General features: G+C 41.1%; 1 protein-coding gene across 1 annotated transcript in view; it reads right to left on the reverse strand.

The window, feature by feature from the left end:
* Positions 1–27,754, reverse strand: part of LOC139449803 (E3 ubiquitin-protein ligase MYCBP2-like) — a 129,005-nt gene that overhangs the window by 27,113 nt on the left and 74,138 nt on the right. The window contains exons 48-67 of the mRNA XM_071231339.1: positions 27,294–27,349; positions 25,176–25,348; positions 24,608–24,752; positions 23,062–23,253; positions 21,395–21,566; positions 20,770–20,858; positions 19,770–19,886; positions 18,498–18,747; positions 17,243–17,367; positions 16,218–16,488; positions 15,795–15,821; positions 14,152–14,199; positions 13,256–13,579; positions 7,751–7,855; positions 5,588–5,939; positions 4,884–5,030; positions 3,228–4,776; positions 2,290–2,488; positions 854–1,065; positions 281–433 (exon numbers count right to left, since the gene is read on the reverse strand). Coding sequence (XP_071087440.1) covers positions 281–433; positions 854–1,065; positions 2,290–2,488; positions 3,228–4,776; positions 4,884–5,030; positions 5,588–5,939; positions 7,751–7,855; positions 13,256–13,579; positions 14,152–14,199; positions 15,795–15,821; positions 16,218–16,488; positions 17,243–17,367; positions 18,498–18,747; positions 19,770–19,886; positions 20,770–20,858; positions 21,395–21,566; positions 23,062–23,253; positions 24,608–24,752; positions 25,176–25,348; positions 27,294–27,349 — 4,706 coding nt within the window. The remainder of the gene's footprint in view (positions 1–280; positions 434–853; positions 1,066–2,289; positions 2,489–3,227; positions 4,777–4,883; positions 5,031–5,587; positions 5,940–7,750; positions 7,856–13,255; positions 13,580–14,151; positions 14,200–15,794; positions 15,822–16,217; positions 16,489–17,242; positions 17,368–18,497; positions 18,748–19,769; positions 19,887–20,769; positions 20,859–21,394; positions 21,567–23,061; positions 23,254–24,607; positions 24,753–25,175; positions 25,349–27,293; positions 27,350–27,754) is intronic.

Consider the following 27,754-nt stretch of genomic DNA (forward strand, 5'->3'; position numbering starts at 1 on the left):
GATTGTTTATTTGTTATGGAGCCAAGTGGCTCCTGATGTGAATATTTTAGGATCCAAACTTCAGTTTTTAGGAGCCAACAGATATCTTAAACAAATATTGTCACCAGTTATGTTTACTTTTAAGTAGTCAAGTGGGGAGCAGTAGATAAATTTATGGCGCCAAACATAGATTTGAGTCGCATTTGGCCACCAAAATGATCGCCACGTAGAGGGCTGTTGTATAAGAAGTTGTGTGAGGAAATGCAGGGTGTTACAAATACTACTATAAGTAGGCACAAACCTCCTGGTCCTTTTTCACATCCTTCTTCTCCTTGGCCGGCTCCTCCTCCTCTTCCTCCTCATCCACGGGCGGCATGAGAGACACAGTGAAGAACCAGAACAGGTCGTGCAGACACACCTGCTGCACCACGCTGCGCAGCAGCCAGTTGAAAGCCTGCAGCACGTAGCAAACATGCTATAATAAACATGTCACAAATACCCCACTTCCAACAAGTTATTGGTAGATAGTGACAAATACCACCCTAATGTGAGGCTATTCAAAGACAAGTCACAAATACCCCACTTCCAACAAGTTATTGGTAGATAGTGACAAATATCACCCTTAAGTGATGCTATTCAGAGACAAGTCACAAATACCCAACTTCCAACAAGTTATTGGTAGATCATTACAAATACCACCCTTATGTGATGTTATTCAAAGAAAAGTTACAAATACCCCACTTCCAACAAGTTATTGGTAGATCATTACAAATACCACCCTTATGTGATGATATTCATAGATAGTCACAAATACCCCACTCACAACAAGTTATTGAGAGATCATGTGATTATAATAGCATTGTAAGAATCTCACCTGCATGGCAAACACACGACAGGAAGCCTTGCGCAGCGCTTGTCTCATGGCCAGCTGCAGACTGTCCAGGTCATGTCTCTGGATGATGAACTCCATCACTGGCCGCTGCAGCGCACGCTCTCCATTTCCCGAGGGAGCTCCACTCCGGTCCACAGAGTTAATCAGCTTTGTCATGGCTGCTGATGGATGCTTCAGTAACGACATCCCTCCATCTGCAGTACAGGGACCAATCAGTACACACTCTGTTCACATTAAGGGTATTTTTTGTATTAATGGAAGCTCTCAAAAGATCTTATTCCAAGCCGAGCTTATCCTCAAAACAACGCCAACATTATCAATCCATATTTAGCATCACTGGGTTATTCTACATGTCTGATTTGTAATAATAAAACTGGTGTCATGTGCAGCAAGCGAATTCTATTGTGATATATTTAGTCATGTGTTACTTCAGGCCTTCCAGCCTTTGAATATCGCTCAATGGCTACCTTTAAACACTCCTTAATACATGGTTAGACATGGCCACTGGTCTTTTCGACTGAACGTGTGAAATCCAGAGGGACCAAATGTTTTCTCCCAAAATCTAATTGTGTAAATAATTCACTTGTCTGAAATGAGCTGGGGACAAGTTGTATGGACCAGTGGTGCCTAATTGTAATGCTGACAGTTTTGTATCAGAGCAGTGATAGAAATTTAGAGGACCTTTGGTCCTTGAAGTTCGCTGCCTTAGTATCTTAAACTGTATATTCCCTAAACCTGTTAACATTAGTTTTATGACAAGTACTCTTTGACAACATTCATCCTTACTTTTGAAAGATGTATATGAAGGAGAATATGTTGTATATATGGAAAAAAATGGTGAAAATATTTTGTACAAAATTTCTGAAACATTATCATGATTATTAGCTTAATTGATCCAATTTTCTGAAGTAAATATTGGCTTGTCTTTCTTTCATCAAATCACACCATTACTATGAAGATCCTCATTGTGTCTCCAGTCAGAGAATGTTTACTGTCCTAAAACTGCCAAATGAAATAGATGTAGATTCAATACTTTCAAATTGTCCACTCATTAAGTTACTATTATTATAAGTTCCCACCGCAGAAAACATGATAAACATGACACCTGGATCATAGTAAACTACGTATCTGACGAACGTGCTTATAACGAACCGATGGACATAACAAACTTATGTATTGGTCCCGGCCATTGGCTGTATGTATGCTGTACATATCCTAATAACAAACTACGGTTATAACAAACTAATATTAGTTGTCCTTTTAAGATCATAATAAGCAAAGTCTGTGTATTCAAAAACTGTCCAGTTGGTGTGTTTTTTTCACCCTAACAGATCAACTCCCGTTTAAACAAATGTGAAGCAACATTAAACACTAAACACAGCAGAGATGGGGTCGTAAGTTGCCGCAGTTCCACCGACCTCCGACTCCTCCACTGTTGTTTCTCCTCCTGGCCATGGCCCGGTTCTGCGCCCCCTGTTGACTGTTCTCATCATCGGAGGAAATCTCCGATATACTGCGGTGGAAGATCTTCTTGAAGTGCTCCTGCTCATTATCCGGACTCGTTCCAGCACTCTTCACCACTGCCTTGGCTTCACCAGACACATTCATGCTGGGGTCCTGCATGGCCGAAACAAACATGAACATTAGAAGCTTGAACTCGCCATCCACTACATTAATTTCAATTAGTGAGTGAGTGAGTATGGTTTTACGCCGCTTTTAGCAATATTCCAGCAATATTATGGCGGGGGACACCAGAAATGGGCTTCATACATTGTACCCATGTCGGGAATCGAACCCTGGTCTTCGGCGTGACGAGCGAACGCTTTAACCACTAGGCTACCCGACCGCCCCTAATTTCAATTAAGAAACAAATGACGAGTGGGACTTGTTATCGTACAATCAAACACTGATTGGATATTATTAAGGATCCATACCAAAACAATGCCTTTACAGTAAATAAAAATCATCCATCAACTTCTAAGTAATGCCTATCAAACATTTAATCAGTACATATATTCAACGTATATATAAGTCTGCGGTGAAATCAACATACACAACTGATAACAGCACACACACAGAGACACAATCGGTTCAGCCCTCCGTAACACGCCATACCTCTCTCAGCCATTACCCCAAATTAACCAACCCCTACATCACACCATTACATCACAATCTCTTAGAATGTATATACATACACAATTTAGAATGTAATGAAAGCAAGGATACAAACAAACCTTGAGCATCAAACGAAACCAGAAGTGATATTGTGTGCAATATGAAGGGAGATAACTCTATCATGGGATAACATGAAGGCCATTAGAAAATATGGTCAGAATATAACTTTACAAATACTTACGACTGGTCCTGGCGGTGAATACTGTGAGAATGGTCGCACATCCTGCCCAAGTGACCCTGACCTTGCCAACGGACTATGTCGCGGTTCTGTCGGCAACCTGGGTCTGTATGAAATCGTTCTCCTGTTCGCCATGCTCAGTGACCCTGACCTCACAAACACCCTCTCTTCGTCATCAATCAAAATATCCTCTGCAAATGCTGAATCAGCGTTCTGGGCATTTTGTTGAACCAGATACTGGAAGGGAACAGGAGGGAAGGGTTCTAGTTCCGACCCAAGGTCCTCACTGACACTAGGGAGGATCATATCGGCACGGGAGTGGGGCTTCTTGTGATGTTTGGGCAGGGTAAAGCCAGAGGCACTTGCCAGGTCTAAGAGAAACATAGCATTGTTCTTCAACACTATATGACCCTCCTGAGGTGACACCAGGGTAGCTTGTTTTGAGAGCATTGATTTCCTCTTTACCTTCTTTGATTTATCTTTTTCCTTTTGAGACTGTTTTTTGTCACGGAGGTACTTGTCCCTGCACTTATCACACATGAGGTACCAGCTACTGCCGCCAATGCCCCCCTCTCCACAGTTCCCCGCCCAGCCGCCACAGAAGTTCCCCCCACTATTGTACCCCTTCCCACAGGCATGCCGGCCACAACCAGGGTGGTTCTGCCTCATGTGATACGTAACCGGGTGGGGGAAGGACCCTCCACACAGTTCACACAACGTCTCCCTCTCCCCACCTCCACCTCCAAACATCCCAGCAACTGCGTCACCAAATAGATTCCCCTTGGCAACAGCCTTTGCCTCTTTCCTCTTCTTACTCTTCTTTTCCTTATCCTTCTCCTTATCTTTTTTCTCCGCCTTCTTCATCTTCACAGCTTGAGCAGGACTAGGGAGTATGAGGTCTTGACCTATTACCTTGAGGACGGATGTGGACAGTTCCTCCCAGAAGTACACCAGATGCTGGATGGTTGGAGGAAGCTCCTTGTCCTCCTTGTCCCGAACTTCGTCTCGTTCCTTGGCCTCCAACTTCCACTTGTCTCCTTCAGATTTGACTCTTGCGATTGGGGGTCGAAGAGGGGTTGGTGCTCTCTCCCCCTTCAGCAGCTCCGTTTCACTGATGTCTTTGATCAGAGGCTCAAGATTAAACCTAACTCTGCTCTCATTAATATTATCCTTTTTCTTCTCCTTTGAAAGATCTTTACTGGAGTCTGTTGCATGACGAACTCGGATCTTCTCCTGTTTCTTCTCTTTCACAAACTTGGACATTTCTTTTGGCAGATCGGGGTGGAACTTGAGGAATGAAGCACACGCCATGGCATCATGGACAATGCCCTCATGCCACATGAACGCAGCGAACACAGCCCGGAGACACTCAGCCACTGACGGAGACAAGGCTTCCTTGACCGGGTCACGTGGTCGGTCAAGAATCGTGGAGGCTGAAGATGACCGTGACCTCATCAAAGGATTGATGTCACGAGGAGATGGGGATGAAGCTCTTTCTCGCTTGGTCCTCAGTTGCCGACCTCGATCCTTCCTATTTGCTTTGGGTGACAACCTGCAGAGGAAAGAACATATAAACACATTTTGCAAGAAAATCCATTTCAATTAGCCAACGGGATAAGGCTAAAATCGTAACTGAAATTTCTCAAGATATGAAATTACCTTATAGCCTCATCTTTTGGTGATGATGATCCTATATTAAACGCTCCAGTCATCTGTGGGGCAGTCTGTCCGGGACTACTTGGCCGAACTATCCCAGCAGCACTTGCACCAAGTTGAGGACTTCCTGTGGCTACTCTCCGATGTGGGCTAAAATCAAAATATTTTTACATATTATAACCATGAAGACTGAAACAGTCCTTTGCTGAAGAATCCAGAGTACCCCTTAATCTGTAATTTTGCAACATGAGAGAGAGAGTGTGAGTGAGTTGGGTGTAATACCGCTTTGAACAGTATTACAATTATTAGAGTGTCAGCTTAAAGTAGGAGGAAAGCCCAAAGTGATGCAGGTCTTTTCACGAGCACCTGTATAGTGCTGACAGACCTAGAAATATAACTGTAGCAAACCGGATTCAAACCGACAATGGACACAATGTACTATGAATTGTGGTGCTTTAGATGACTGGGCTCTTCATGCAAAAAACATAAGAAAGAGACTATGTCTTTATTTCTTAATGCCCAACACAACATCATAATGATATCTGGTGTTCTGTAATGTCACAATACATCCTTAAAAGAAAAACATTATACAAATTCTAGTCAAGTCAACATTATAGCTTCATATAGGGGACTCCCTCCCTCAATGACTTTCCTTTCCAAAATACCTAACAAAAGAACATTATGAAACACCTTATGACTGTACCCACCTGCCACCTCTGACCGGCGAGGCGTATCTGGGGCTGCCACATCCTGATGCTCCTGGGGGTGGAACTGTCGGTAATCCAGGCACATCCTTCACTGGAGCCACCTTGCCCCGCCCCTCTGGTGCTGGGGGTACTTGCGGCAGCTCCTTCCGCACAGGGGGAGGCGTCACAGGAGGAGACACATTCTTGTCAAAGGAATGGTCCTTCTGCAGCTTGCCCCGAGTGCTCCTTATAGGTATGGGGCTGCCAGGCGGGGTCTTGAAGGCTTCCTCCTTTTGCAGCGTGCCCCGAGGAGAGTCCCCTGGGCGTGGGCTGTCTCGGTCACGTAGTGCTGGGGAGGCTGATCGGGGAGAACCTGGCAGAGGAAACCACAACTGTTTTCAATATCTGCTGTAACCTCGCCTATAGTGCTAAGACTCTAACCAGTGTCTGAAATAACTGCCCGCCTGCCCGCCAAAACCCGCCTGCTCGCCTGCTCGCCTGCCCGTGTCTGGTAACTTTTCTGTCGGGCTGCAGGAAATTTTCCTGCCTGACTTTCTGACAGATAATTTTTGGCCTATTTACATATTCAGTTTTATAATAACTCCTGTAGATTCTCAAGTAATTGTTTGCATTATTTCAACTGAATCATGACGCGATTTGTCTCTTACTTTTTTGCGGATTTCAAATAATTATAATGTCTGAATGTGGACAGGTAACTTTCCAGAAGGGCAGGCAACATTTATGCTTCACCTGCCCAACTGTCTTGTTGGGTTTTAAAATTATTTCAAACACTGACTTTAACTATCATATATGTGAATGAGGCTTGCTCTGTAATCAGAATTTGTTCAGAACCTTTCAAGATCCAATATATTTTGTTGTTTGATCCAGGGATCATTCTCTCAACTAGCTGGAATATTAACATGGAGAAACTCTTAAATACATGTATAGAACTTTGTTGTACTGGGACGAGATTGTTGCCACAAAATGTACTAACATGTTTCTCTAGTGCATCTCATCGTACACTAGAGCATAATATGCAAAGCACATTTTAGGTTACAGGTTTGGGGTGAAAACTGTACAAAAATAATCTCTTTTCAGGTGAATTATTGGCTGAAATGAACAGGAGAAACAAAGTCAAAATATCAATGTAAATGGACATTTTGTGATAAAAGATCACACAAGAATTTATAATCTTAATTGTATTTCCTGTTATGATATACATATTTCATGTGCAGAAATCCAAATTATCATAGGTAGGCTAACACCAAATTCTCCCTAATCTGTTTGTAAAATACATTGTTATAGGCCTGGACAGAACAGCTTCAAATATCATTAGTCTGTTAAAATATGGGGGTTATGAATGTCTTAGCGCTAAGATCACTTTGTGGAATGGGACCTGGCATCTTCCCGAGGCAAGAGAGTTAACTGATTATAAAAGTCCAATTTCCACCCTTGCCGAACAAGACTGGTATTATGGAGTTACATTTTGGCTGGACTAGCGAGTCTATGCATAGTCCAATCAAAATCGTGCACCAAAATCGAAATCCGGTTCGTAAACTGTCATGCAGATTTCGGTCGATTGCAGGATTTGCAAAGCATGTGCACCACCAACTCATTGTCACCAGATATTTTCCAAATCTTTTCATGTTTTTAATCAAGGTGCTCACGTGATTTGATGCATTTCGCGATGTAAGACCCGTTTTATCACAATATAGATCTTGATTATTGATCAGATCGTCCTGATCGGGCGCCACCATTTTGTGTGAAGCAAACACAAGTGATACGAGAGGTGGAACCTGATTGGTCCATAGGGGAGGCTTTGAAGGGACATAATTGGTAATAGCCACTGGTGGCGCTACGATGGAGCCCAGTAATTCCAGCCTAGTTCGGCAAGGGTGGAAACTGGACTTTTAAAGTCAGTTAACTCAGGAAGATGGGGACCTGGACTCCTCCTTATTCCCCAAGCTGAAAACACAACCTAGTAACCTGGCCTCCCCATCACAATCATAGCTGCTGTAACACTGTTCTGGGGAAGTGTAAAGCTTAGAAAAACTTGGCACAACCCCTGCTGTGTGCTGCTGTTCTCCCAATCAGCATGCATGACTACTTAACCTATTCCAAACAACAAAAGGTGGCAAAATGAGGTGACCCGGTCAAAATACATCCTTATCAATGTGGACTTACCCGAGTCACTGGCTGGCTTAGGGCTGGAGCTGCGTGATGTTTTCTTGGGGGAGCCTGGAGGAGAGGGATTGGGGGTGGGGCCGTTACCATTGGCTCGACTTTCACCTGTAACATATACAAAACACTGGTCAATTCTAGATGCAAAAAATAAACCCCACCGGAGGTGCACACACCACCGCAATAAGAAGCTGAACACGATCAGCATCATACAGCTTTTCCTTTTCATGAAAAATCTAGAAATATTCTCAACGAAAAATCCTTCAACCTTCTTTTTTTTAACATTTATCTGTTATTAAACTAATAAAATGAATTTGTATGTAATCCATGGCAATGACAATATAGCAGCCAAAACTTCAGATTTTGGCTTTGTGACAATGTAAGGAATGTTCAGGGAGAGTGAGTGAGTGAGTGAGTTTGGTTTTACGCCGCTTTTAGCAATATTCCAGCTATATCACGACAGGGGACACCAAAAATGGTGTCCAATATTCAAGCTATGTCAGCAGTAGGTAAATAATCAAGTCTGGACCAAACAATCATGTGATTGACATCATGATCATCGATCTACGCAGCGCATACACTTAATAAAACTTGAAACATGACATTAAGATTCATATACAGGCATAAAACGTTGAAAAGCACACATAGCAGCACATACAACAACAATCATGGCACATTACATAATAAATGTCTGAGAAAAATGTTTCTATTATACTGAAAAAAATTACTACTTAGTCAGAAGGGAATCAAAAAAAGGAAAAGAAGTATCACAAAACCCTCATGCAACAACATGAACACAGCCGTTCTGCATATTCCTCTGCAGAAGAATGAACACTTGGAATGTGCAAAACTACATCGAAAGTGGTTAATTTCTTATTTACTTGCAATTAATTCATATTTTTTTATGCCTAAATTTAAAATATATCATATAATAAGAGCTGAGATATGTTCGGAGGAAAGTCATCAGCTATGTTTGCTGATTAATGCTGCAGTCAGCGATATTCCAGCCATATTTCTCTCCCCAGTAAAGACTTGAGTCTGGACCAGACAAACCAGTGATTGACATAATGAGCCATGTCCCACACAGCCAGGGATTGATGACCTGCAATCAACCAAGTGACTGGACCATCCTATAGTGGCCCCTTCCACTACCATAGGGTAATGGGGACAAATTCTACCCTCTGCCTCAAGGGGAACAAAACTACACAAATATAGGCCAACAAGGAAGAAGTCGGTAATACGTGTTGCACTTGTGCCCAATACCTTTGTCTTTTTGGAAAATAAAATATGTTTAATAATAACAGGCCAACACAAGTAAAACCTTGAGGACAGTTAGGGTGCTAATGCTCCAAGTTTCATCAATGGAGCACATACAAAAGCAACATTCAGCAGATCCTGGCAACTAAGGGATGCAACTCTGCACGGAGAATTGTAATTGATATCTACTGCCTACTTAGAAAGACAGTTTCATACGTCAATAGTTGACATGTTTGTACACATTACATTCCTCTATTACCTGTGAATACATACAGCAACTATACAGAGTTATAGTGACAATAGTAAACTAATGAGTAAGTGAGTGAGTTGGGATTAACACCGCTTTGAACAGTATTCCAGTTATATCATGGTGTGTCAGCTTAATGTGGGAGGAAAGCCCAAAGTGATGCATGACTCAAACGTGTACCATGAGCATGGGTATGGTGCTGACTACCTAGAAACATGATCGGGTCGAAACAGAATTCAAACCCACGATCATAGGTTTCTGCTGTGACCAGTGCTGTGAGTATGGTTTTACGCCGCTTTTAGCAATATTCCAGCAATAACATGGCGGGGGACACCAGAAATGGGCTTCACACATGGTACCCATGTCGGGAATTGAACCTGGGTCTTCAACGTGACGAGCGAACGCTTTAACCACTAGGCTACCCGACCGTCCCCTCTGCCCAGTAAATTGTGGCACTTTAGACAACTGGGCCGACCATGTCCCCTGAATGTTGTGTGAACCCTCCAATTGCTGCCATTAAAGCAGCGTGTAGAGCATACATATTGTTGATGGACACACATCACGGCTTGTACAATGTCATCTGAGCCCTTATAGGTGGTTGGTTGGTTTGTTTGGGGTTTAACGCCGCACTCAGCAATATTCTAGCTATATGACAGTGGTCTGTAAATAATCGAGTATGGACCAGACAATCCACTGATTGATATCATGAGCATCGATCCACGCAATTGGGATCGATGACATGCATCAACCAAGTCAGCAAGTCCTGTTAGTCCACCAGATCCTGTTAGTCGCCTCTTGTGACAAGCATAGTCACCTTTTATGGCAAGCATGGGTTGCTGGAGACCTATTCTACCCCAGATCTTCACGGGTCAAGCCCTTATAGGATAGTGGTGGGACAATACACCAATGCATCCGTGGATCACAATTGTTTACTTCTCGATACAAGTATCGATCACAATACCAAGGAAAATATATTGATTCTTACCTTAAATATATTCTTTACATTTTTTTACACTAATTACTAGTGTAAATGATAAGTGCCATACTTGACACTGCCGACTGTAAGTTGTCAGCGTGCCAGGTATTTGGCCATCCTGTCTAAGAAAAGATGACTTACGCACCAGATATGAGCACATGCAAGTATCAAGATATGTATTGGATCGTGAGCAAGGTATCATGACACGTATCAGATAACACAGTTGTTGAATCCTCCCACCCTACCATACGACTTATTTGTATTCCTCATGTGGAACCAAGCCTTGCTTGATTCGATGGTTAAAACAAGCAGCTACATTGCATAGCGGCCATATGTATTCATGAGTGATGAAGTAGCGTAGTGTATACAAACAAGTAATGACGATGTACATAACCATGCATGGTAGTAACTGGGAAAGGATAGAGCAGAGGAAGATCAGACATGATTATATTGTCATACACATGCCCCCATTCACACAACAAGCATCTTACCGACAAGCGACACCAGTCTTTGCGGACTGATTGTGCGGAATCGATAATTCAGGGATATTGTTTTTAACTGTGGGACTTTGTGAAACTCCTGGCTCCAGCAGTTATCATAGACAGCGTTTACACACTTCACATTATCTGTGTGCCAAGCAAGCAGAGGCAAGCAAAAAGAAAACTGCAATAAGTCAACACTATTTCACTGCACAAAGGGCAAACAATTCAAGTGAACAGTGGGTAAAGTGACAATGTTAGAAAAAAACATGAAAACATATCAACACCAGAGGCTGCTGTAGTATTAATGAAATCTGTGTTTTCAAGATGAAGAGCAGTAATGGCCATCATTATCTTATCATTATCATTATCATCATTGTCTTATCATTATCATCATTGTCTTATCATTATCATTATCATCATTGTCTTATCATTATCATTATCATCACTGTCTTATCATTATCATCCTTGTCTTATCATTATCATCGTCTTATCATTATCATCATTGTCTTATCATTATCATTGTCATCATTATCATCATTACCATTATCATCATCATCATTATCATTATTATCTTTATCATTATCATCATGATCATTATTATCTTTATCATCATCATCATCATCATCATCATCATCATTATCATCGTTGTCTTAGTTTGGCCCCTTCAACGACAACATTAGGGGTGTTCAAATACACCCACATCATGATCGATACGGGACCATCGACACACATCGTGATACCATATTTGCACAATTATTGCATGAAAGATTCCACGGCTTAGTTATCAAGGAGCTGTTGCCATGGTTAATTTAGGCTTCTTCTTGAATTAATTTGCAATCAGATTTGCTTCTGGAACTAACCTGTATAGTTACAGTTACAGTCCACTAGTCCTTATAATGATAACGGGTATTGCAAAACCTTTAACAAGGGCAAATGTCTACTCGCCCCTATGATACCTGTACTATTGGTCAGTTTGGCAAGGACCATAGGATAGTGCTATTTTAGCCCCTAATTTTGAAAAAAAGCCACATTTTCAAAGACAATGGGGCATCTTAACATTGTGCTGTATGGGAAAGTGTGGGTGTACGTCTGGAATATCTGATATTTTCAGATAAAGGACCCATTTTAGAATGTTTCCAGAGCAAACCCTGCCTGGACCAGGTTATTGTAAACCTCTGTAAATACCACTTTTTGAAAATCACAACACCTTAGAATCATAAACTGATACCCTGGCAGCGTTTCATGTATGATACATCAGGTGACAAGTTGTGATGCACTGATACATCAGTGGCTAATGACACCTCAGTGGTTGTGGTTCAGTAGAACTACAACATAAGTTCACCTATAAATGACTTATCCTACACCTGGGGAACAAAATCTTGAGTAGATATGCAAGCATCACTATGTACTGTCATGCAATCTGCCAAACCATTGGCAGCTCATAGTATCTAACAACAGCATCCTCATTTAGTACAAACTTTACAACATGCGTGAAACTTTTATTCTCCTGAAGTGTTAACCTCGAAGGATTTGTCAAATGAATAAGTACACATTTTCTACCGTTGGCTTATATGCAATGTTGGAAGCTCTTTCGGAATTTTCAATATTTTCACATTTTCAGGGAATTTTGTTTGTTTATTTGTTTGTTTGTTGTTTTACACCACACTTATCATTATTCTAGATATATGACGGCAGTCTGTAAATAATCGATTCTAGACCAGACAATCTAGTGATTGACATCATGAGCATTGATCCACGCAATTGGGATACGGTGACCTCCATCAACCAAATCAGCGAGCCCTACCACCCGATCATGTTAGTCGCCTCTTACGCCAAGCATAGTCCCCTGTTGCTGCAAGCATGGGTTGCTGATGACCTATTCTACCCCAGATCTTCATGCTTGTTTCAGGGATTTACCAGATGTGAGAGCCTGCATCCTACATGCAAAATACTTGAAAACTGCCACACAAATGAGTGCATCCACTGGGCCACACACACATCACTTGGGGTAGAGTACCGTTTCCCTATCGATCGGGGTCATATGTGCGTGTGTGTTGGCAAAACAAGACGATTTTCAAGTGCAACTTCACCAAACACAGAGGACACTTCTCTTGGATCACCATTTGGTAGCTTAGGATCACCTATAAGGAATCTGGAATCCCAACAATCAAAGGCTTTGAATCCCCTGAACCCCCAAAAGAAATAACCCAGGTAAGTCCCTGCATTTTCTTGTTTTTCCAACAAATGGGAATTATGATTATTATGTCTTCATTTTCAAAACACAGCAATTTGCAAATATGTTAAGTTGTGAAAATACAACCCTGTAAATTTCAACAATTCAGGCTATGAAATACTCATTATTATCTAACACAGGTTATGAAATATCATGTGGAATGTGAAACACTATGTGGAATGACAGAAAGCCACACTTTACATGAGATCAATCACTGGTGAACTGACAAACCACATCGCTTTGACCACAAGGCTGCAACAAGCTCAACATGCACAAGAGCGATAAAGCATCACATCAAAACACACATCCTCACCTAGCGCCTTGACTAGTTCCCTGACTGACACACCCATCAGCTCCGGAGGCAGATCCCTCCCATCTCTCCCCTTCCCAATCATGCCCAGATCGGCAGCTTGGCGTTCCAGGTAGGCTGTCTGCGGAGCTCGTCGGTCCGGCACGGAATACGCCTTGACCGGCTGCGGCATTCTCCTCGTGGTCATCGGTGTGGATGTGAAGGGTCCCCCGCTTGAAGACTGAGCGTCATCTCCTGCAGTGTCTACCACAAGTGTCACAGGTTCAAAGGGGCTGGCGGTGGCGCCGGCGGAGGATTGACCGAACATTGGTACACTTGCCGCAGCCTCTGTTGTGGTGGAAAATTAAATCATTAACTAAATACTGACATGATGCAGATAATACCTAACACTTTAACTGATGTGCATTTGTGGAAAAGAAAATAAGCAGGATTTGGTGCAGAATAAAAATATCAATAAAAAAAATATTCAAACCAAATTACTAGTAATGTATTCCCAAAATAGATCACACAAATATGTCATTATGGTACAAAATTATTATTTATTAAAAACAAAAACCTGCACAAAAATTAGTCTCTATTATGTTATTACCAAATTAATTTTGAAATCAAAAGTATTACCCTAGGTAAACAAATTACTCACTATTCAACCACTTACACTTAAAATATCAAAGACTTCAGCCCAAGTATCAAGTTTCAAGTACAACTAAACCAATTTAGTCAACAAATCAAACAAGACAAGAATTACGTATATGAAAAAAGATATTTGGGTCGAAAGTGCTAATACGTCACTGTACAAGAAATACCAATTTGAAATGGAACTATCTGTAAAGACAAAGAGCATGAGAAAATAAAGAGCAGCAACCACAGGTCACAGACACAGGGCAAACACGAAGGGTTACCTTGATGCCCAAATGCAAAGGAGGTTGTGGTGCTCCTAGGAGCGAAGCCTGGCAAAGAGAGAGGGGTGTATACTGCAGATATGTCTAGGACAGACACAACACAGTGCTACAGGCAGTGTTCCCGTTTACCGATTACCACTTTGTTACCATTCAAATTAGGCTTGGAGCGTTAATTCTTATGACTGCCAGTCCTTGTGGACTGGCAAATAATGACCTTATAAATCTTGTTGTTGAACTATACATCAATGATATTCATATAAGCATTATAAGTATATTTTACAAGTCAGCTTGTTTGTACAATCAGGGTATCCCCTTGTCCATTTTTAGTGCAAGGGAATATTTCGCTTTGCTTCGAGGTTAAATATATATTTGAAGTGACTTTGTTTCAAAATATTAAAAGAAAAGAGAAAATTGTGACTGAACTTTGCGTGAATGATGTGTAGATCTAAGTTACTTCAGAGATGAATTCATGATGTTGAAAGAATTAAAAGCAGATAATTTTCATACTTTTTTTGTTTTTGTTGGGACTGACAAAAATTAGTGGGGACTGTCAGTTTCAAAAAGCCAGCGGGAACACTGCTACAGGACCTTTCACCAAACTCATCATACACAATTTGGGCTTGTAGATTTACACAAATGGCTATCTTATAACTATGGCTTATTCATTTTGTTTCTTGGATCTGGTATTTACGATATCAAGTGTTTTTATCTTAGATCTGGTATTTACGACATCAAGTGTTTTGCGCAGGTTACAAAAAATTACATTTCTTTCTATAATGCTAAGGTCTCCCGATAAAACAAACAGTATCTGATCGATATGTTAGAAATTAGTTGACATTCTTAAATCATATTTTTGAAATTATTTGACATAATTCAGCTTTTTAAAGAGAAACGTTTTGAGTTATTTTCATGATTGCTATTCCTCAAAGTAAACTGTGACTATTCATCAAACTCAGTTAATAACCTAATGATTTGGTTGTTTAAACCACAGTCATTTATATTCCAGCTATGTCAAAGTATACAAAGTCTGAACCAGCCAAACCACCAGTGATTGAAAGAATGAACACCATCCCAAACCATCAGGATACGCTGTACGCGATCAAGTCTGAACACCTTTTCCAACAACAATGCAGAGTGTTGCAGGTTTATTCTAACCTAGGTCCACACAGGGTTTAATTAATGAATATAGTTTCAAACAGGGTAACAGACTCAGAAAGCAGGAATATAACAGCAGACCTTGATATATTAGAGATAACAATAGCAGTCAAAAATATATGTAACACCTCTCTCTTGCCAGATATTTTCGAAATAAAATTGATACTTTTCAGCTCTTATGATAATGCTCAAGAATCCTCATACAAAACATACAGCAACAGTTTTGTTAAGTGAAACACAATCAGCACATTGTTAGTATAATGAATCAGTAATGATGTGATGTGATGCACACTCAATATGTTTCAAGTATTCCTGCAAATGATATATTTTTACTTTCATTACGGGGAACATGCGATTAAGCTTATATAATGCTTGTATTATTATCATGAGTATTTGCTTTTCTGTGTGATGAATGACACCAGATGCATACTACTGCTAGAATGGTGAAGCATACACTCTAGGTCTATAATCACAAACTATTACTCTACCTGCTTGAAAATGATGAAGAAAGCTCTCTGAAAATATCATAATTGTCAAATCTCACTGGGTCTATTGAACAAAATATCTATTTTTTACTTAAATATTCAGAGAAAAATATTTTCATGTTGACATTTTTCATGAATGATAACGTGACAAAGATTTTATATATTTCATTACAAATTCCAGTCCAACATTTTAATAAAACTCTGATAGTCCAGCCCCGTTTGACTAAAAAACCTGCCTTATTGAAGCTTATTGTTGAGAACATATTTATAATGTACACAAAAATTACTACTTTATTTACTTATCAGGAGATTTGTTAATAAGGATGACTCACTCTGGAAAGGTATGTCCACATTAACAGTGTTTCACTGTATAGGTTAACTGTGAAAACAAGTACGTGCCTTACAAACATGAAGTCAGTTACTTACCAAGGGTGAAGTCACTCTTGAGGCTGAAGCTGGGGAGACTGGTTGAGTGACAGTGTGCGCCGGAGAAGTCGAAGCCCCGTGAGGATGTGACAGGCAGGGTGTTGAAGGAGAAGGGGTCCTTCCCGACCGGCCCCACCTCCGACTCGTGGCGGAGAAACACAATGCTGTCCTTCCCTGCGGCCAGTGACCACGCCTCTGTCTCGCTACTGTGACAGTACTGGTCAACACTCTCCACGTCCAGCTTGACCCAGGTGCCGTCGACATTAGTTGCCTGGATGGAAACATGGAGGTCTGCAGCGTTAGAAATTGGCACTAGTCCTATAGTCCTTACCAAATTGCCCAATAGTTAAGATATCATAAGGACTAGTCGAAATTTGCCTTTTTCAGATTTTTGCTATATTTTCTGATTATAAAGACTAGAGGATTAAAACTATTAGTTTCTATCTCTGGGTTTGTATGGTCCTGTCTCGATTCGGGATCATATTTGAAGAGTGTAACAACATATTGAAGTTTTGATGCACTGAAATATCAAATGTCACAATTATTAGAAGGTAGTGATAATGTCTAAACACTGTAAACATAAATGATTTGCGCTTTTGAGCAGTTCCTCGAACTGGATACCAGAGCTACATAAATCTGTAGTTATTATTATATTATTATTAATTGTATTTACCTGACTAACTTCAACAGAAGTCTCTACATGTAATAATTAGTTGTTCGTCAAGTACAATATGACTAAGCATAACCAGTAACAGGGAGATAGCAGAATGTTTAAGGTGAAGGCCAGTAGGTCATGGCCAGGGAAGGTGAATGATCAGAACGATCTTGAAAACAAAGCAGGTAAATAAGCAGTGACTTTGGCTGTTCGGCAGGACTCTTTGAATCACTCCTCAAGATTTATGTTTGTCCGGACTGGTCAGTATCTCAATTTCCACATTGTATCATGTCTACAATCACACTCTTCCCAATGACACCGGAGCTATATGATCAACATAGGGTTAGATATACAATGATGTAACACTCACATCCTCAATGGCTGTCAGCCTCTTCCCTAGCGTCAACATGCCGATGGGCGTTGCCTTCAGGTTGGGGCGACTGCGGATGTTGTGGCCGAAGGAACCGCACTTGACCACTTGGTACACGCCTGGCCCTGAACACAGGAAGAGAATACACCATCCAACATCTCAACCCGTGATTGACATAGGAAGATCCAATCCAAACCAATCCATGAGGAGAGAACAAGACATATCAGCAATAAAGACAAATACTACTTGCAAGTTCAGAAAGAAATATGTTTTGTTAAAAATTTACAAAAAGTATGATTTATCAAGACCAACTTGCACTTAGAAATCACAGCAAGACCAAACTTGTGTATAAACTACATGACATCCCACAACTTAGACATACAAAAGCCAAGACGACATAATTGTGATGGACATGTTCATTTATTCTTCTCAAACATTATATCTGTTCCACCTAGTGCTACTGTGTATCTTGTACAAGTGCTAAACAATATCAGGTAAGCCTGAATTTGCCACCTGATAAGCCACCTCTATGTACACTAGTTTTTAATTAATTAACAGCTTTCAAGTCAAAATTTTATCACAATCGGTACATCTTTTCAAGCGCCTTAAACAATGAACTTCTTGAACAATAACTGACTAAATGCACTTCATATAGTCTCTGGCCACTGCAAACATCTTACACAGACTAGGTAAACACAAACACATGCCACTGTAAAAATATTTAACACCTTGCACAGAAATGTTATTTTATCCACAAAAACAAAGTAAACAACATTATGAATAATGAACTGGCCTACCAGTTAAATGAATATACAACTCAACATTTCCTAAGGACCAAAATTGTCTTTCGTCAAAGATGTGGTCCTCAGCAAAAAGACCGCCACCGTGGTCTAGCGGTAGAGAGTCCGCCCAAAATTGGAATGTCCAGGGTTCGATCCCCGGCCGCGTCATACCAAAAGACGTTAAAAGATGGTACTGGTTGTTGCCCTGTCTGGCGCTCGGCATTAAGTGGCTAAAACAAGGACTGGTTGGCTCGGAGTCAGTATACTGTGTCTGAGTAGGGTATTCATGTTAAACTGCGGCATGGTATCTCAGTGAGCTAGCACCATAAAATCAGCATCAGTCCAGCATGCACATCGCTATATAAGTGCAATAATTTGACGAGATTATTGCACTTATATAAGTGGACGAGACGTTAACCCCATTTGACCTCACCACACCTAAGCAAATGTTGAGTGGTAAAACAATAACATACAATAACTAGTGTTCTCCTGACCTCTGCGTGGCCTGGGCAAGATGTCCCGCACATACTCCGGGAGCTTCCTCTGAATGGCTTCCTTGACCATCTCGTCCAGGATGGACTTGGGTTCCTCCACGGGGACGAGGAGCGCCTTGCCCAGGTGCTGGTTGTACTGCAGACACCACGCCTCCGTGTAGCCACTGATGCACCACTCCTTGATGGAGTCCGGGCTCAGCCTCACCCACACCCCGTCGTCATTGTGGATCTGCAGGATTACTTAAACTGTAATACTGCTTCACGAATCTTATTGCCGCATCTTGTTTTGACATTTGTACAATACAATATTCACATAATCAGTCAAATGGTTTGATCAATTTCATTTTTCATACTTAATTGTATGCATGAATATACACAAATGCCTGTTATGGAATAAAATAATATTTTCATTTATATTAACATTTTCTCAAATTTGACAAGAGTCGATCATCAGAAGATGACAAATCCCCCACAATAGCAAAATGCACCACTTCAGCCCCTTGTTAAAACATGTACCAAGTTTGGATGAAAAATACTTCATGGTTTTTAAGTTATGCTCCAGAAATTAATTACAGACAGAAAGACAGACAGGTCAGATGATGACTGTATGACAATATCCTCCCAACTTGCCCCACATTTTATGCCAGGTTTTGTTTGTTGTTTTTTAATACCGCACTCCGCAATATTCCAGCTATATGATACAGTCTGTAAATAATCCAGTGTGGACCAGACAATCCAGTGACTGACATCATGAGCATCGATCCACACAACTGGGATACGATGACATGCATCAACCAAGTTAGCAAGCTTCACCACTCAATCCCGTTGGTCGTCCTATGACAAGCATAGTCGCCTTTTACGGCAAGCATGGGTTGCGAAGACCTATTCTACCTCAGATCTTCAGGGGTCTATATGCCAGGGGGAATGAATGAAATGCCTTATGTTGAAGTAAGCAAAATTCCATGACACCCAATCAGTGGTGGTCACACATTGGAACCACCCAATTCTCATGTCAGTCTGTTTACTATGACAACATGGGGACCTACTCTCTCCAGGAATCCCTGTAAGTAGTGAAATTTTGTTTCAGAATAAAATAAGTTCACAGTGCAAAATTAATATTAAAATTCTTTTTTGTTTCCCCTGAGGTATTTGCAAATACAATTGAAACATGGCTGATGTGGACTATCAGGCCAAGTGAGCTCAATGTGAATTGATGTTTGCGTAATCATTCAGGATGATGAGATCACTCACCTCATCAATGAAGGAGATGACCCCGCCAGGCTTGACCACACCTATCTGCTCACTCTGGAGTGTGGGGTGGACGCGCACCCTCAGGCCCGCACTGCACTTCCCCACAAACTTCCGCATCTGGCCAACACAAACACAGGCAATCCAAGCTTTACTCACCCAAACAGAGAACTATCTGTGTAGAACTACTCTGCACAATTTGAAGCAGATGCTTTCCATTTATTCTATGGCTGGGATGGGTAACTCAGCTACTCGGGTCGAGTAGGTCCTGAGTAGGACCCTGGTTCCCAAAGGACTACTCAGACCCATGGTTAGTCACATGATATATTGTTTATTGACAATTACAATGAAAGTCGTTTTTGTTTGCATTTCTTTCTGACTATGCATGCACTGTTTCTGACTTTAATACATTTGAGTAAAGACATAACTTGTCGATTTTAGAGTATGCATGATCTGACTGTCCTGTATGTGTATGTAAATAGCATTTGCCAAGGCTGCAGTAAAACAATTCCCAATCGGACATTTTGTACCCACCTCTTGAGACCTTCCGTGGGTACCCGGGTAGGGTTGGGTAATAGGGGGTCGAGTACCCTGGACTTGTCCTAACCCTAATATATACTTTTAAGGGTGTCTGCTGATCAATATTCAGAGTACTTAACATCTACGACTTAACCTTACTGAAAGAACGGGATTTGTGTGCATTGCGCTGGTGCCAAACTCACACTTTACCATAGCGACACAGAGTGAAAACACTGTATTATCAGTTCTGCATAAAAGCATAATCAATAGCATTTACCTTTTTAAAATATTTTAAGGACATATGGATTAAATGTACATCTTAAGCAAATTATTATAATTTCTATAGGTTAGTGTCGTAATTATTTTAGCAATTGGATAAATATGTTTGCATTTACATATTTCCCTCGACTTCTAACACTGATGACGTCATACAGTGTTTTGGCAGTAGAAGGAATGTACTGATACTATTCAATGAGTCTCCTACCCTGCTGGGCTGGTGGGCCTTCTTGGCATGTTGTGAGGGCGGGGGGACTCCCTGGGGGGGTTCCTTCACCTCCACCTTGTACACGTCACCTGGCAACACACCACACATAAATGATTATTCAACATCAACACTTCACTAGGGATGCCAATTAAGGCTAAAATAAATAACAGTCTTGGTTCTCAGGCACCGCACACATCATCATAAAGTCTGCCGCACATTTCATATATATATCCAATATCAAAAACAAAATCCACATGTTGAACACACGACCCCGGCAGTCAAATGCTACATTACTAAACGCAATACGATCCATATAGTGTGCAGTTAACTACCTTTACATGTGCACTGTTTTACTGCACATCTAGTGTTATTTTTCATACTGTATTCCAGTATTTGATCTCATCAAGGAATACATTTAAGTAGGTGGGGCCATTTCCCAGGTTGAAACTGTTCATTTGGTTACATACACACACACACAAAAAAAAACAAAAAAACACACAGCCCGCCCACATTGCCTGAGAACCAATTCTTTTATTTTTATAAGCCTAACCCGAGGCAACTTAAGGTCGTCCAAAACAGGATATCCTGCAACTATGGTAAACATCTGTCCTCTACATGTACGCACCTGCTTCAAAGCCATCAATGGTGGCGTGTATGTTGTAGAAGCCCACACAGCCCGGGGTCCAGTTGGCGCTGAACGTGCCGTCATTGTTGGCCCGGACCAGCATGTTCTCACTCGGCCTGGGTACGGCCGGGGCAGCAAACCTCAGCTCCTCAAACGAGTAGTTCTCATAGGCCTGGGGAAATGGTGAGACTTACATAAGCTTTGAAGAAACATTTTATTTATTTTTCATTTTTTATAATTCCTGTATCCCTGTTACATATATTTCTCTGTAGCCAGAGGAACCACAGAGCTGAAAATGAGAAAACAAAAACCATGTAGCACTTCAAGTCAAGATTCAGGTATTTTTTACAAGGCAACACAAAGACAGCATTCACTCACCATTCACACATATTAGATCAGGGCTAGTTCCTTTATAGAAACATTTGGTTTCACACTTTGTACTGATCTCTACAACAGTGAAGCTAAAGGTTGTCATTGAGTGCTGCCTAAAGACTTCAAGACATACAGAATCATGTGACTATGTCACAACAAAATTGCATTCTTGAATACGAATACGACATGTTTCGATGACAAATTTGACATTTTTTTACACTTAATTAAAGGTTTGTTAATATATGTGTTACACAAGAGCGTCAGCTTCACATCCACTATTGCATCAATCTGTGCTACAGCATTCCCCATTTCACCACCATATGTCTCATCCTAACATACGCAGTGTATAAGCAGTACATTCATGTATGCACCTTCACTCCTCCACACAAATATTCATAAATATCTGGTGCTCCTAGGAGAAGGTTCAGTGTTTTGAGAGCTAATAATTCATTTTTAGGTTTAATCCCGGATTGGTTGTACTCTCGAAAAAGTATCCCAGTCTATTGAAACCCGAAAAATTGTTACGTTTTAATACATTTAGGCCATGGAAAGGATACAGACATTACTCTTAGGAAGGTCAATTAATAATTAAATAATTTAAATACCGTATTCGACGTAATAAGCGCCCCGCTCTAATAAACGCCCACGGCGATATTTGCTAATATATTGGTTAGTGAACAATCCCAATTAGTACCCCTTCCGATTGATTAATGTACACAAGACTTATTTATTCGCATATAATACGCATTTGTTATATGCACACTTAATTATGGGCAATTAAATTAGGAAAAAATATATCTGTTGTACATAAAAATTTCAGACTGTCAGCATAAACCACGAAATTAATCTTTCAACTCAACTTTTTTTTCACCAAAATAATATTCTAATTTTGAGAGCGCCCTGGGCGCTTATTACGTCAAATACGGTAGGTCAAATTGGAAATTTCCAATGAATTGCATATTTAAAAACTTATCCTATCTCACACTATGCATTTCTTCTTTCTTCTTTTGATTCTACGTGGAAACGTGCTTGAACAAACTTCTAAAAACAATTCACCTGAACACACCAAGCATCACCATGGTCACCACCCAAACAAATGGGTTATGCATGTAATCCTTGTGCATAGCGACCTACACGACCTGATGATGTGTCTATCTCTGCTATATCGTTCTCTTTCGTCAGAGCCGACACGCCGTGACACAACTGGAATACTGTTCAAAGCGTTGTTAAACCCAACTCAGTAACCAACTATAGCTTCAAATGCTATCTAGTGACAGAAATACAGTCACCCTTACCTTCATGATGGTTATAGAGTGGAATATATCCTTCCTGTCTTTGAAGGTGGACTCATAAGGTGTGTCCAGTGACGGTGGGGGTAGACCTCCAAATGTGAGATCCCCTTCATCGGGGCGACTCAAACGCCTCATCTTCTTCATGTCATCTCCTGTAGTGTCCTTCTGGTCGACTGGCACAGCCTTCACCTCAATCTACAAGTTTACACACCAGCATTCACAACAGCAGCAAACATCATCCTCACACTCTGTTCAAGAAACATTATATTCCACTGGTCAGAACACATCATCTTGGGGCAAGGGTGCTAACTGACTAAAAAGTCCAGTTTCCACCCTTTCCGAACTAGGCTGGAATTCCGGAGTTACATTTTAGCTGGACTAACAAGTCTTTGGATAGTCCAATCAAAATCATGTAACGAACATCCGGTTCGTATATTAAACAACATGGCTTTCAACGTGCACGTTTCGGTCGACTGCAGGATTTGCAAAGCATGTGTACCATGAACTGGACGTCAACAGATATTTTCTATATCTTTTCATGTTTTTAATCAAGGTGCTCAAGTGATCTGATGCACTTCACTTGGTAACACCCGGTTTATTGCAATAGAGATTTTGAATATCGATCAGAATGCCGCCATTTTTTTTAAAGTAAATGCAAGTGATATAAGGGATAGAATCTGATTGGTCAATAGAAGGGACATAACTCATAATAGCCACTGCTGACGCTACGCTAGAGCCTGGAAATTCCAGCCTAGTTCGGCAAGGGTGAAAACTGGACTTTTACAGTCAGTTAACTCCCTTGACTGAGGAAGATGGTCAGAACAAGGCTTCAAGTTATAATTCAAACAGACATACAAATGGTCTAATGAATGTTTCACTGCGTGTCTTTTGCCTGATTATGAGAAGGCCTATATGAACAAAATGAGCGCTCGAGTGAGCCTGGTTTTACACTGCTTCTAAAAATATTCAAAATATTCACACATCAGAAGGGGACTCAAAGCATGGGTTTCTGGCACTGTATCAATGTCACATCGTGAAAGAACATTTCTACCACAAGACTACCAACCACACCTTAAATCAGTGGTTCCAATTCATGGCTTTTTAACTAGCATTGGGAAAGTAAGCAATTTTGTTGGTTTGTTTGTTGCTTAACACTGCACTCAGCAATTTTCCAACAATATGATGACGATCTGTAAATAATGTAATCTGGACCAGATAATCCTGTGATTGACATCATGAGCATCGATCGACGCAATTGGGATACAATGACATGCATCAACGAAATCAGCGAGCCTGACCACCCGATACCGTTAGTCGCCTCTTACGACAAGCATAGTCACCTTTTACGGCAAGCATGGGTTGCTGAAGACCAATTCTACCCAGGATCTTCACAGGTGGAAAGTAAGCAATTACCAAAAATTAAACTTTATATGTTTTTAACATATATATTTAATCAACCTGCTAAAATTCGACCAGTCCCACTCTAACTGAACACAGCAACTGAGGTCCCACTCTAACTGTACACAGACATGTAGGAACATTCCCTCACCCTAAGGTCTTGCACATTGACAAGCTGTCCATACTGATCCTTGGTGAGGACCGTGACGACGACGGGCCAGCTACACTTGAGCTCCTCCTTGTTACACACGATCTCACACTGCTTCGGGTCCAGGTACGAGTCAGGCTGCAGCCATCTGGAGGATGGGAACAGCAGCATCACGTATTGTAAACTTCAAGGTCGGACCAATCGATTTTTTTTAAGAAATGGATTTTGGACTTCTTTTGTAATTTTGGCTCTGTTTCACCCTGGTATAGCACTATTAGTTTTTTGTTCTACAGATTATTAAATAACCTAAGAATAATAAGTCTATTCATAATGAGCCAGATTCCATTCGCCAAGAGAATGCTCATGGTGTTCCATTATTATTACGGACGTTTTTAGATAAGTGTGCACTCAAATTTCACTCTCAGCTCCCTGGGGAGTATACAAACCAACCTGCCATATGAGGCCCTAGTTTTAACAGAAGATGTTTACGATTGATGATGCTAAATGCTATATTCACAATAGATGTTTATAGATGACGTAAATATTGCAAGATGCCAAAGTTAGGACATACCTGGCCAGTCTGCCTCCACTGGTGCCAGGAGTGCAGGATACGAAGTCCTTGAGGAACGCTCTCTCGTTGGACTGCCAACAGAACGGCAGGTTGCCTTCCAGGGCCTGCATGATGGTGGGAGGGTGAGACAGAGCGAAGCCCTTCCCTAGCAGGGAACTGTGGGAGTTGAACACCTAGAAGGGAAAACAGAGGGTGAGCAAAGCCCTTCCCTAGCAGGGAACTGTGGGAGTTGAACACCTAGAGGGGGAAACAGAAGGTGAGTGGTGGCTTAATGGAGGGTCCTGACCGTGTGTGTTACAAGTCAGTAGTAAGTGTTATTAGATCTAAGGGGGTCCTGATAGGAGGTGGCACAAGTCTGTAGTCGGTGCTATTGGATCTAGGAGGGTCCTGATAAAGGGTGTCACAAGTCAGTAGTCAGTGCTATTAGATCTAGAAGTCCTGATAGGGGTGGCACAAGTCAGTAGTCAGTGCTATTAGATCTAGAAGGGTCCTGATAGGGGTGGCACAAGTCAGTAGTCAGTGCTATTAGATCTAGGAGGGTCCTGATAAAGGGTGTCACAAGTCAGTAGTCAGTGCTATTAGATCTAGAAGTCCTGATAGGGGTGGCACAAGTCAGTAGTCGGTGCTATTAGATCTAAGAGGGTCTTGATTGTCACAAGTCAGTAGTCAGTGCTATTAGATCTAGGAGGGTCATGATAGGGGGTGTCACAAGTCAGTAGTCAGTGCTATTAGATCTAGGAGGGTCATGATAGGGGGTGTCACAAGTCAGTAGTCAGTGCTATTAGATCTAGGAGGGTCCTGACAGGGGTGTCACAAGTCAGTAGTCAGTGCTATTAGATCTAGGAGGGTCCTGATAGGGGGTGTCACAAGTCAGTAGTCGGTGCTATTAGATCTAGAAGGGTCCTGACAGGGGTGTCACAAGTCAGTAGTCAGTGCTTTTAGATCTGGGAGGGTCCTGATAGGAGGTGTTACAAGTCAGTAGTCAGTGCTATTAGATCTAGGAGGGTCCTGATAAAGGGTGTCACAAGTCAGTAGTCAGTGCTATTAGATCTAGAAGTCATGATAGGGGTGGCACAAGTCAGTAGTCAGTGCTATTAGATCTAAGAGGGTCTTGATTGTCACAAGTCAGTAGTCAGTGCTATTGGATCTAGGAGGGTCCTGATAAAGGGTGTCACAAGTCAGTAGTCAGTGCTATTAGATCTAGAAGTCCTGATAGGGGTGTCACAAGTCAGTAGTCGGTGCTATTAGATCTAGGAGGGTCCTGATAGGGGGTGTCACAAGTCAGTAGTCAGTGCTATTAGATCTAGAAGGGTCCTGATACGGGTGGCACAAGTCAGTAGTCAGTGCTATTAGATCTAGGAGGGTCCTGATAAGGGGGTGTCACAAGTCAGTAGTCAGTGCTATTAGATCTAGGAGGGTCCTGATAGGGGGTGTCACAAGTCAGTAGTCAGTGCTATTAGATCTAGAAGGGTCCGGATACGGGTGTCACAAGTCAGTAGTCAGTGCTTTTAGATCTTTTAGTGCTTTCAGTCGGTAATCTGTATCTTTTCTGCTTAGTCGGTAAAAACATCATGAACAGGCTTTCCGCATCTTATTTTGTCAGCAAAATCGCTGCAAACGGAAAAATCTAAAATGTGGAATCATCTATATGCGAATGCCAATCATCTGTTAGGGAAACATGGGGAGAGCTGGTTATGCTTCCATTCCATTTCTGTAATTCATGTTTTGCAAACACTAAACACTGATCACATGGTTTTGTTGTTTCATTAGATCTAGTTACATAAGACTTTTACAAGATTTCAATTCAATTACCATAAACAAGAAAGTTTTAATTTATAGTCAGCAGATTTTTATTTACCTTTTAAGCTCATCTTTTACTGTAAACATTTGGCTCATCTTGTTTACAACAGATTTTTTTAGCTGTTTTATGCCAAACAGTATATCCGATCAGTAGAGGGAGGAACCCTGATTCTATGCCCTACCACAACATAAGAAATCCTACTCTAAGCATAGATCCTCTATATATGAAGGAAACATACACACATCACATATGATTTGAAAGACATGCTGTTGAGAACATGATTGTGTTGCAAGTACAGCATGTACAACGCATCTCACCAGTTGAGCTCCTTCTTCTATCATATCCATCTCTTCATCCAACTCCTCCATCGTCACTGCAACAGTAGATGTGTACACATGGTAACCAGCTTTGTATTCGGCTTAGAGCTCCATCTTACAAACTCACAAGTCAGGATTTTTTGTCAGACAGATTATTTTATGTCATACTCTTTCAGGACAATATATATTTTTTAAGTTTTAAAGAAGTTACAATTTTATTTGCTCCACAACACATTTTTTCAAGACATCCCCCAAGTATAGCAAATCATATTTTTTTATGAAACCTTCAGCAAATTATTTCGACTATTTTCCTGAACAAAAATATTTTCTCTAATGGTTGGTTCCTAATGACGTCAGTTGCAGGGCCCACTTGCACAAAGCCATCTTAGTGTTAAGATGATCGTAACTCCCAAACATTAACATAGGCTTATGATAATCTTAGCGCTAAGATGGCTTTGTGA

The sequence above is a fragment of the Haliotis cracherodii genome, unplaced genomic scaffold (genome assembly GCF_022045235.1).
Source record: "Haliotis cracherodii isolate W230 unplaced genomic scaffold, xgHalCrac1.p SCAF_8, whole genome shotgun sequence".
NCBI lineage: Eukaryota > Metazoa > Mollusca > Gastropoda > Lepetellida > Haliotidae > Haliotis > Haliotis cracherodii.